Source organism: Microcaecilia unicolor, chromosome 6 (assembly GCF_901765095.1).
Source record: "Microcaecilia unicolor chromosome 6, aMicUni1.1, whole genome shotgun sequence".
NCBI classification, from domain to species: domain Eukaryota; kingdom Metazoa; phylum Chordata; class Amphibia; order Gymnophiona; family Siphonopidae; genus Microcaecilia; species Microcaecilia unicolor.
Genome location: NC_044036.1, coordinates 136,717,808 through 136,729,880, shown reverse-complemented (window position 1 = coordinate 136,729,880; position 12,073 = coordinate 136,717,808). Strand labels below are relative to the sequence as shown.

General features: G+C 43.9%; 1 protein-coding gene across 1 annotated transcript in view; it reads left to right on the top strand.

Moving 5' to 3' along the window:
• MGLL (monoglyceride lipase) overlaps positions 1–3,375 on the top strand; it is a 135,381-nt gene extending 132,006 nt beyond the window's left edge. The window contains exon 8 of the mRNA XM_030206192.1: positions 2,940–3,375. Within this exon, the coding sequence (XP_030062052.1) occupies positions 2,940–3,086 (147 nt within the window). The 3' untranslated portion in view covers positions 3,087–3,375. The remainder of the gene's footprint in view (positions 1–2,939) is intronic.
• Positions 3,376–12,073: the final 8,698 nt, after the last annotated feature.

Sequence of the window (12,073 nt, the reverse complement as noted above, 5' to 3'; positions counted from 1 at the left end):
TTTGGAGATTGCAGAATTGCAAACAAATTTAATAACATAATAGCAGATGCCAGATAAAGACCAGCATAGTCTGCTTAGTAAGGTGGCCAAAGTTGTAGCTGCTGTTATGTGCAGACCATGCAGGTTGCCCTCTGTGCCTTTGTTTAAGACTGTACCTGATGCTCTGTGCCAGTTACATAAGTACATAAGTAATGCCACACTGGGAAAAGACCAAGGGTCCATTGAGCCCAGCATCCTGTCCCCAACAGTGGCCATTCCAGGCCAAGGGCACCTGGCAGCTTCCCAAACGTACAAACATTCTATACATGTTATTCCTGGAATTGTGGATTTTTCCCAAGTCCATTTAGTAGCGGTTTATGGACTTGTCCTTTAGGAAACCGTCTAACCCCTTTTTAAACTCTGCGAAGCTAACCGCCTTCACCACGTTCTCCGGCAACGAATTCCAGAGTTTAATTACGCGTTAGGTGAAGAAACATTTTCTCTGATTTGTTTTAAATTTACTACACTGTAGTTTCATCACATGTCCCCTAGTCCTAGTATTTTTGGAAAGCGTGAACAGACGCTTCACATCCACCTGTTCCACTCCACTCATTATTTTATATACCTCTATCATGTCTCCCCTCAGCCGTCTCTTCTCCAAGCTGAAAAGCCCTAGCCTCCTTAGTCTTTCTTCATAGGGAAGTTGTCCCATCCTCGCTATCATTTTAGTCGCCCTTCGCTGCACCTTTTCCAATTCCACTATATCTTTCTTGAGATGTGGCGAGCAGAATTGAACACAATACTCAAGGTGCGGTCGCACCATGGAGCGATATAACAGCATTATAACATCCTCACACCTGTTTTCCATACCTTTCCTAATAATATCCAACATTCTATTCGCTTTCCGAGCCGCAGCAGCACACTGAGCAGAAGGTTACGCTTCTCTCTGTCATTTGTTTAGCTTCGATCCCATCCTCTTGCTAAGAACATACATAAGAGTAACCATACTGAGTCAGACCAAAGGTCCATCTAAACCAGTATCCTGTTTCCAACAGTGGCCAAGCCAGGTCATGAGTACCTGGCAGAAACCCAAATCGTGGCAACATTCCATGCTACAAATCCCAGGGCAAGCAGTTGCTTCCCCATGTCTGTCTCAATAGCAGACTATGAACTGTTCCTCCAGGAATTGTCCAAACCTTCTTTAAACACAGTTACCACATCCTCCGGTAAAGAGTTCTAGAGCTCAACTATTCGTTGAGTGAAAAAATATTTCCTCCTACTTGTTTTAAAAGTATTTCCATGTAAATTCCTTGAGTGTCCTCTAGTTTTTGTAAAAAATCGATTTACTTCTCTTTTTACACTACTGAGGATTTTGTAGACCTCAATCACATCTCCCCTCATCCGTCTCTTTTCCAAGCTGAAGAGCCCTAACCTCTTTAGCCTTTCCTTATACGAGAGGAGTTCCATCCCCTTTATCATTTTGGCTGTTCTTGTTTGAACCTTTTCTAATTCCGCTATATCTTTTTTGAGATGCGATGACCAGAACTGAATGCAATACTCAAGGTGTGGTCGCACCATTGAGCGATACAGAGGCATTACAGTATTTTCGGTCTTATCCACCATCCCTTTCCTAATAATTGCTAGCATCCTGTTTGCTTTTTTGGCTGTCGCCACACACTGAGCAGAAGATGTCAGCGTATTATCTATAATGACACCTAGATCTTTTTCTTGAGTGCTGACCCCCAAGGTGCACATTGGAAAGAATAATCCGAATCATAGTTACCTGATGCTAGGGTCCATCACCTTGCATTTGACCAGATAGGGATTCCCTGTGTTTATCCCATGCCTATTTGAATTCTGTTATTCCAGGCATCTACCACCTTTTCCTTAAAAATGTGTTTCCTGATGTTACGTTATATCTTGCTATAACGGAATCTGGGTGCCCAAATGTCATTATAGAATTGGCATTTACCACATAACATCAGAGCACCTACAATGAAGCAGTCACTTGTAGAATTGCCATCCAAGCCTTAGTTACATAACTTAATGCATAAATGGTAGGGAAAGGATGAAGACAGCTAAATAGAGCAGATACAAAAATGGAGGGGGGGAAGGGTAGGGAGTAGAGACAAGATAATGACAGAGTAACTGCAGTATAAGACCTTAAATATTGGCCCTACTGTCTGGGGGAAATGCTTTAGTGACATAGTAGGTCTTCAATTTTTGTTTAAAGGTCTTGGGAGTAGGCTCCAGTCCAGGGGTGGGCAGCCTCGGCCCTTGAGGGTCACAACCCAGTTATGCTTTCAGGATTTCCCCAATGAATATGAATCAGATCTATTTGCGTGCGCTGCCTCCATGCTATTCAAATAAATAAATATGAATATGCATGCGATCTATTTATTTAACAGCTTCCTCAGGCTTCTTTGAGATTATATGAACTTGACTGGAACCAGCCTTTAGTGGATTATAGCATCATCATCAACTTCATTTCCAACCACCACATAGGCTGTCCCTGTTTTTGTCTCTTCCTTACTACATCCTCTCTTGTAGTCTAACCATCCTAGGGATAGGTCCTCTGGTAGGAAGCAGATTCAGTGCATATGTGCCTTGAGTCTGGTCACTAGGTTATGGCGCTGACCTAGTAACCTTAGATTTCCTCTCCACCATCATACTTGTGTAGATTGCCCCCCCCCCCCCCCCCCCCCCCACATCTTTCTTTCTTTCCCCCACACGAGGTCCAGACATGGCAACTGCACGGTTTACAATTTGTAATAAACTACATACAGTGAGTTACAAGTGTACATATCTCTGTGCAAGCATGTATGGTGCAGCCATACAGCACACCTACATTAGTCTATAGGCTGTTTCATCTTCTAGTCAGTACAATTATGTCCCCCATGTCACATCCCTTTTTTGGATTAATCGCTTTTCCTTGTTTTTTTTTTTAATCATATTTGCAGGTGTATGACAAAGCTTATCATGTCCTCCATAAAGAGCTGCCAGAAGTCAGCAATGCGGTTTTCAGAGAAATAGAGACTTGGTTGGCAGACAAGATGGTGACATCAGCGGAAGGCGGAGCAGTAGGAACATCAACGGGCACCTCTTAAAGATTATCTACTGTGTTTCTGTTCAGCGATGCTCCCTATTGATCTCCTAGAATTCAGGGTGAAGGGGCTATTTAAATGTTAATTACAGAAATATTAATTTAAAGGAATGTGGCTGTTCATCCATACATATGAAACTTTTCTATAATGTGAGACATGAACAGCCTTTCGCTCTGATGGAAGATCTAACAGAGCAAGGAGAGACTGCTAATTCCTGCACTGAGAAAAGACTCTATAACAGAGGGGTTTTGTTCTGTAATGAGACAGAAGCTCATCTTCACCCCCCCCCCCCCCAAACTTTCTGTAATAATGTGAATTACTTGCATGGACTGAGATGTCATTCAGTTCAAACTTGAAGCTGGTCCTGATTTTACTCTGCAATAATCCAAGCAAAGGACAAGAGTCTCATCTCTTTCCTTCTGGCAGCCAGAGGGAAGATGGCACAGTGAAGCGTATACATTGAAGCACTATCGAGCACTTATACAGCATGCGGAGGTTATGGCAGATTCTGGATTCTGCCGTATTCTCTGGCCTGTTACCAACGGACTGTGTAATGTCACACAATAGAGACAGGAAAATAGAGCAATACACCTATGACTTGAAAGAAGACTAATACCCATCCAAACCTAGACTTTCAGTCCTGAATATGAATCAGGATATACTGCAAAATGAGATCCCATTTACTATTGTATGTAAATAGTTTCTATTACTCTACTTAAAATGTTAATGTTTTATTTAAGATAAAATACTAATATATTATCTACAAAGTGTTCTTCTAGACGTTCCAAGGTTCTTCACAGTGACCGAGGAAGGTAAAGGGCACTCCTGAAGCAAATTTAGTCCCCTATACTCTGAGTCTTAAAGAAAAGGCACGTACCGCCAAGCAGCAGAACACTCGGTGTGTTTCTCATTCTCTGTCACATACAAGGTCACCCACAGAACATCATCGCGAAAGAGGGGCTTTGCCAGGTGACCTAACTTGGTCAATGGACCTGAATTGAGATCAGAGAGGCAGTGAACTCGCTTAATTCCATGAAGTCTGTTATAATTGTGGGTTAAAGAACATCGTTTGAGCCTGCTACCTGTCAGCTTTAGAATATGTGGGATGTAGAGAAGAGTATGGTTGCTGTGAAGTACGTAGGCGTGATAGAACAGTCCCAACCCTATGTTGTCATTCCAGTATATGAGTTCAGAATAGGACCAGAACGCTTCCAGTCCGTAACACTGACACAGCTGAGCCCACAATTAGGCAGCAATTCTGTGCTGATTTTCTGTAAGGTTGTGCATAAGCCTTCAGATTTTTTATAGATAGCTTGGAAATGGGAGGGGGGAAGAAAGGGGAAGGGAAAGAGGCGATCTCCCTCAGTAGAATATACAGCTATGTGCACATGAAATGTACAGAATTGCATCTCTTGTTGCTGTAGGGAAAAGCACATATGACCGCAGTAGATTTCATTGTGGTGACCACTGAGCAGTCAAGGAGTAAGAACAGAGCAGCCAAAGGACAGCTGGACATACAATTGAACTGCAGGTAGGAGAAGGTTTAGTCACACAAGTACATGGTCTATTCAGAGATCAAAAAGATGCAAGACTAAGCAAACAAACTTCTATTCCCTTAGAGAAGTAACAAAACTTCTTGAAGGTTTCTTTCAATGAAATACTCTTATTATTCTCTATTTTTGTGGGGATTTTTTCATGGCTTTAGTCACTGATACAGAGAATGCATCTGATTGAAAGATTTCTCTCCCACACAAAAGGCATCAAACATCTGCAAAGCCAAGTGTGGCTGATGGGCTCATTTTTATTTTAAGAATTGAAACGCTACTGAGCTCTGTGTGTGTTGGGAGGAGGGGGGGGGTGGTTGGAGGTGGTGAGGAGAGGGGATTCATTAAGCATGAGCTTATCTAGAATTTAGCCACCAGCTGTTACTATGCCCAAGGAAAGCTTTGTGGTTATCCTATACATTCTGCTCCAGATGTGTGAGGGATTGGGGGAGATGTTTTTCTTCTTAGAGAGGTGTTTTCAGTTGGGGTCATAAATGAAAGAAAAGCATGACATTCAGTTTGATCTAAGGAGAATTAGTCTTTGCATTCCCTATAAACACTTGTGCGTAAGACATTGTGCCGTTGTGTACCGACAGAGACAGTGGGTCACTTAAAGTCGGTGATGCCACAGCTAGGGCACAGTCCAATATTTAATCCACACTGGATACACTGCCTTTCTGTAAATACAAACAAAACAGTTTACATATACTAATTTTGCAGGTACTTTTCTGTCCCAAATGGACTTACAATCTAAGGTTATTTGTACCTTACTCCCCCAGTGGTGGCTGACCCCCCTCCCACCCCCAAAGATGTCTAGCAGTTATATTGGCCCTAGAGGGAAACTGGAACTCTACTGGGGGTAGCACAGTAGCTGAGGGTAGCTGAGAACTAGGGAAACCAGAGCTCAAGTCAAAATTCTCCCATGGCCACTTCACCTTCTATGCCTCAGGTACTGAGACTTCGAGCCTTCTCGTCAGGGAAATATCTGAATGTAACTCACCTTGAGCTCAGATTTGGAAAGGCGAGTAAAAGCAAAACCGAATGTTGTAGTACCTGCACACCAGATACTTCACAGGGTCCTTTTGCTGGGTCTGTGGAGTCTTGGAAGTGCAGCTTCCAATCATTCCTTTCCTGATTTGTTATAGAAAAGATTTCACTGCTATCCAGAATAAAATGACAACATAGTCCTTAGTTATGGTGATAGGATGAAAGTATGTTATATATCCCATATAACTTGGTGTACATGTATACATATATGTATATATATATATTAGCATAAGGGGGAGGAAGGAAACCTATGGTTAATACCATAAAGGACTGTATAAAAAGAAACCTGGCTGTTGAGAAGCAAGCTGGGCACAAGCAGGTTTCAGTTTTCCCTCCCTTCTAGAGATTAGAGCTCAAATCTTTGATGAGTTTCCCAAAGGGTAGGTGGCAGACAGTGAAAACACTGCAATGGTGTTGCTTGGCCACCAGGCACAGGATGTCCTGGTGAAGTGTCCTTCAGTGTCTCTGCGCTTAGAGAAATGCTTGTTCCTGAGAACAGCATTCGGAAAGGGATGGAATACTCCAGGGTAAGTGCAGACCTGATCTTTCATGAAAGAAAATTCTGCAGGCAAACTGAGGAAAAACATACCAGAAAAACGAAGGGACCAAACAGTGAACTGTAACCACTACCAAGATCCAGCACATGTATTACAGAGCAATAGCCGAAGATGTATTCTATGATTGCATTTAATAACACTGACATCAAAGGCCATTTGTATTTCATAGACCTGTTAGAGAAACTTTTATATTTAATATCGTCCTTTGTTTTGCATTTTTTGCCTTACTGCTATTAAGATCTCTAATTTCTAAATAATTGTTTATGAACTTACTGTTTGTTTTAAAGTATCACGGTTCAGTAATGTTTCTTTTTAGTGGCAAAGATGTGTAGAAGTACAGGACTGTTACAAAAAAAATAAAATCTATATTGCTACCAATAAAAAGAAAACATGTTTTTGAGTTTGCTATTTCTAATTTCTGTATATTCGCTTTCCTCTCATGTAGACATCGCTGTGTGATAAAGCTGCATCCTCAGGATGAGAGAAACTTCAGTGCTAGCCAGGGGGCTCTCCTGAAAAGAAAGCTAAGTCTTACCCTGCATAGCAATCATGTGTTGGGTGGTGATACCAGAATTAACACTATGTAGTAGATACATAGACCGTTATTAAATGGACTTGGGGAAAATCCACTATCTCTGGGATAAGCAGTATACAATGTTTTGTACTTTTTTGGGATCTTGCCAAGGTATTTGTGATCTGGATTGGCCACTATTGGAGACAGGATGCTGGGCTTGATGGACCTTTGGTCTTTCCCAGTATGGCAATACTTATGTATGTACTTATGGCTCTAGTATGTCTGATATGTTAAATCACATGGTTGCTGAATGCATTCTGCTACAGAGATCTGGCACAAGGAAGCACCACTTCCATCCACAGATTAAGATGGAGCCATGAATTCCAGTGTAAGTAAATGCACACAATCCAAAGTGTCCATCTCCAGGGATGTGTTTGTCTTCCTTAGATCTCATTTTGATAAGACCGATTTAAAAATTCCACACCCAAGAGCTGCCTAGTACAATCAAGCCGTAGGAGACACTGTGCCACTGGAATGTGCTCCCTGCTTCTTTCCCATCACGGACCCTGGGGGATGATGTGTTTGCTTTGGAAGACCTGCCTCCCCAGTCCTGCTATGAATCATTCACCATCAGTCATAGCGACTCCAAGCTCTGTGAATGCGCACACATCTGCAGAACTGTGCTTTCTCTTCAGATATTCTGCTTTTCAGCTGTTACTGTAAGCATCCCTTTTCTTTCAGAGTGTAATAGCGCATGACGTGACCCCATTCAGAGGATGCAGCTGGAGCTGCACATCATAGCTACTGTGATTGACTGACAAGAGCGAGCGCATGGTCCGCAGTGCTTTATACAGGGAGATTAGGGAAAGGAAGCTTTAAGGCTGGACAAATTTTTTTTACCCCATAATGAATAGCGATAATAACGCCAGCATACCAGACAGCAAAGAGCAGAAAAAAGGTCAAAACTAATGACATAATATTGGCAGTGTACTACCTCTAGAGTCGCAGTAGCTTATATCCACAGGAACTGATTGGAAGGCTTTCTATTTGCGAACATCAATAGAATAAAATGAAAATCATACTGCTTTGGTTATGCTTTGAAAATAAATCAAGATTTCCCTCGGCTTCTGGCAAATAGCTAACTGCAGCACTGCCCTCAGTTTGCACAGGGGGAATAATTTTCTCTATTTATGGAATGCAAAAGGCCAATGCCGTGTAGCATTATCCCTGAATTCTGCTTTGATTTGAATAGGGAAAAGCAAAACTAATGGCTCCTGATCGTAGTACAGTTCATCCAGTCTGCCCGACAAGATAAACTTATCGCGTAAGGTGTGATGTGATGTGCTTCATAGGTGGACTTGATCATGTTTCATAAGTCTATGTAGATTAAATCTCATCTTTAGCGTCTGCCTTGTTTCTCCAACATAGCAGCCTTCTTCACACTTTTTACATCTTCAAATGTGGTATATAACATTCAGTGAAGATGTAAAAAGTGTGAAGAAGGCTGCTATGTTGGAGAAACAAGCCAGATGCTAAAGGCGAGATTTAATCTACATAGACAACATATGAAACATGACAATGCCAACCAGGATGTCACCGCAGTGGGACCAGGACTACCTCTACCAAAAAATTGTATTATTCAGTGTCATAAATATTCTTTAGCCATTCATGAGTAAATTATATTTTGTAGAGTACCCTCAGATATTACCCACTCTTACAAGCAGACAATGATACTGCTAACTGCTGGTATAGCACTTCTTTCATCGGGTTACTCTTATAAGGTTTTTTTAGATTTTGTTTTTTAGTGTGCAAAACCCAAAAGGACTTAATGAGAGTATTGAATGGAACACCATTATTTGATGTGTTTGATCTGTATGAATTTTAGTATCTGTGTGTTCATAGATATTGTGACAATCTTTTTACATAAAGTTTATCGTTGCAGTGACGTCAGTGGAAGCTACTTCCGGTATGAGGGTTCAATGAAGGCGCCTATATAAGCTACAACATTCCTGTTAGAAGGGTCTCAAAGTGTCTTGTTAATAACGAGCAAGGACGGCCTTAACCCTGAAGAAAGCACTTGAAACCTGTGGAGTCGGGCAGTTTCAGGGGAAAGCAGCTGCGGTGGCGTACCGGGGGGGGGGGGGGGTCCGCCCCGGGTGCACACCGCTGGGGGGGGGGGGGGGGTGCCGCGTGCCGGTTAGCTTCGTTCGTTTCCATGCTCCCTCTGCCCCGGAACAGGAAGTAACCTGTTCCGGGGCAGAGGGAGCATGGAAACGAACGAAGCTGACCGGCGCGCGGCACTCCCCCAGCGGCGTGCACCCAGGGGAGGGGTGCATCAGCGATCCACCCCGGGTATCAGCCCCCCTAGGAACACCACTGGGCAGCTGGCTATTTACCTTACTTTTTTTGGCAGCGAGGCATCTCTAAGTGCTTTGTGATTTGAATAACCATGCCATTTGTGTTTTAGTTGACAATACCAGGTGCAGGTTAATACACTACCAAGTATTGTGGTAGATACTATATTTATAGCACTTATAAGGTTTTTTTAGATTTTGTTTTTTAGTGTACAAAAAAACCACCCAAGAGTAACCCGATGAAAGAAGTGCTATACCACCAGTTAGCAGTATCATTGTCTGCTTGTAAGAGTGGGTAATATCTGAGGGTACTCTACAAAATATACTTTACTCATGAATGGCTAAAGAATATTTATGACACTGAAGTAATACAATTTTTTGGTAGAGGTAGTCCTGGTTTTCGTTGACTACATTTTATGTTACCAGAGACAGGGATATTCCAATTTCAGACCTCAGTGGGACAGCACTTTACAAAACCAGAATGTTGCATCAATGATTTTATGGTGAGAATACTAAAAGGAAGCTTTAAGAGTGGAGGAGTGGCCTAGTGGTTAGAGTGGTGGACTTTGGTCCTGAGGAACTGAGTTTGATTCCTGGCACAGGCAGCTCCTTGTGACTCTGGGCAAGTCACTTAACCCTCCATTGCCCCATGTAAGCCGCATTGAGCCTGCCATGAGTGGGAAAGCGCAGGGTACAAATGTAATAAAAAAAAAATCCAGGACCGTAAGACCTTTGAAGTCAAAATGATGGAATATTTTGACACCGACTAGACAGGACTTAACAAAGATCTGGGTTTTCAAGCCCATTATCTACTATAATAAAACGCTCCCTCAACGTTCTGAGGACACTGACATCACTGCAGGAAAACACATACCAGTTCGTAACTTCATGGTGGTGAAGCCATCCAACTCACCATGTCTGTGCCCCGCCCTCGTGTCAAACGTGGTGATGTCAAGGGCGGAGCACAACTTCCCAACAGTACGACCCGACGGCCAAACAATCACCGCCCCTCACCCTTAAACCCCCGCCCCCACAAAGTTCACAACAGCAACACCCCCCCTAACATGTTGCCACCGCTCAACACATCCAACCCCCCACAAGTAAAAACACACACTGCTCCACCCTCCCCCCTCCCCCCCCAAAGGCGCAACACCCACTGCTACACCCTCCCCCCCCCAACAGGTCACCGCTGCTCACACCTACCCTCTGTCCTACATCAGCAGAGTGCCGCTTGCCCCCCCCCCCTCTCCGTCACATAGAAAACCGAATTGGGGACCCGCAGCCAGCCATGTGTTGTGAGCTGTGCATCTGCTCCTCCTCTCAGCGGTGACGTCAATGCCCCTGGACTGGAGGTGTACCCCGTAGCAATGTCAGAGGAGGAGTCCTCCTCTCACGTCACAACGGGGTACACCTCCAGTCCAGGGGCACTGACGTCACCGCTGAGAGGAGGAGCAGATGCACAGCTCACAACACATGGCTGGCTGCGGGGCTTCCATTCCTTCATTAAACCAATTACGCAAGTTAACTTTATAATTCTGTTTCTAAATTACACGGAGCAGGGGGGGAAGCGGCGCTCAGCTAATGTATGACACTCGGGGGGGAGGGGGGGGAAACGCCGGCAACCTGTTTGGGGGGGGCGGTGGTGCAGTGGCTGCTGCCACCTTGGGGGGGGGCACACGGTGCATCAATGGCTGCTGTCACCTCGGAGGAGGGGGGGACGGGGCACACACCCAGGAAAACCTTGCTAGCGCCCGTTTCATTTTTCTCTGAAACGGGCCTTTAAAACTAGTAAACCATAAAATTCTACTGCTTTGTCACCCTCTTATCAGCCACCCATCTCTCCCTGTCTCTCTTCCATCCAGCTCCCCGTTTCTCACCTAACCCACCCCACCCTCTTCCCGTGAGACTGTCATTGGAACGCTTTTGTGTTTCACATATAGATTCTGATATTTCTCAACATTTGCTTATTTCTGATCTGAAGGATTACCTTCGAAAGCTAATCAAAAAATGTATTAAGTTAGAGAAAAGAAAATACCTTTTTATTGGACTGTTTTGTTTTATTTCTATTTATTACCAAGGAGGTACCTGGAATAGAATCCCTTCCCTTCATCCCCTGGTGGCATGGGTTTGACCACATTGGCTTGTAGAAGGGCAGAGATTTCCTCTACAAGTACCTGCTTGTGCCAAGAGCTGATGAATGATGCTCTCAGTGGGTATAATTTGGTGGTCTTTGATGCCAATGCAGGGTGTTATTGAAATGGACTAGTTGAAGAACCCAGCAGTCAGAGGTTACAAGGGTTTACCTGTATTGGAAAAAAAATCAGCCTCCCTCCTACAGCAAGCCATCCAGGATGGTTACTTTGAGTGTGGCTATGCTCTCCCGGAACCAGTCAAAAACTCGTTCCTTGCTTTGAATTCAGGGAATACTGAGGTCAGGGACTGGTAAGGTCAAGAACAGTGGGCCTGGGGGTTCTGGGAAAAGTGAGAAGGCAGCAGAAGAAACCTACAACTTTGAAAGTAGTAGGGTCACCGACTAGGCCCACTCAAAAACCTCCTAGATGACGAGGCTGAAGCTGGAGGTTGCCAAGATGGGGTCTGGATGGTATCAGTATGTTTCCTTATGAGGTCGACCTCCTCCACCTTATTCCCAAAAAGAATGTCCCCTTGGCAAGGTATGTCCACCAGCCTCTCCTGAACTGCTAGTTCTAGGTCAGAGACACGCAACCATGAAAATCTATGCATCCCCACACCCATGGATGAGAGTCTGGATGCAATATCAAAAGATTCATAGGCACCCCTATCCAAATACTTCCTGCAGTCCAGCTGCTTACTGGCCAACTGGTAAGCTCTGCGGCCTGCTCCTGTGGGAGACAATTCGCAAGACTAAGCATACTGCGTATCAAATATTGCAGGCTCATGTAGAGATGGTAGGACTGTGAGAAATAAGCATCGAGGCCTGAAAACGAGTCTAGTG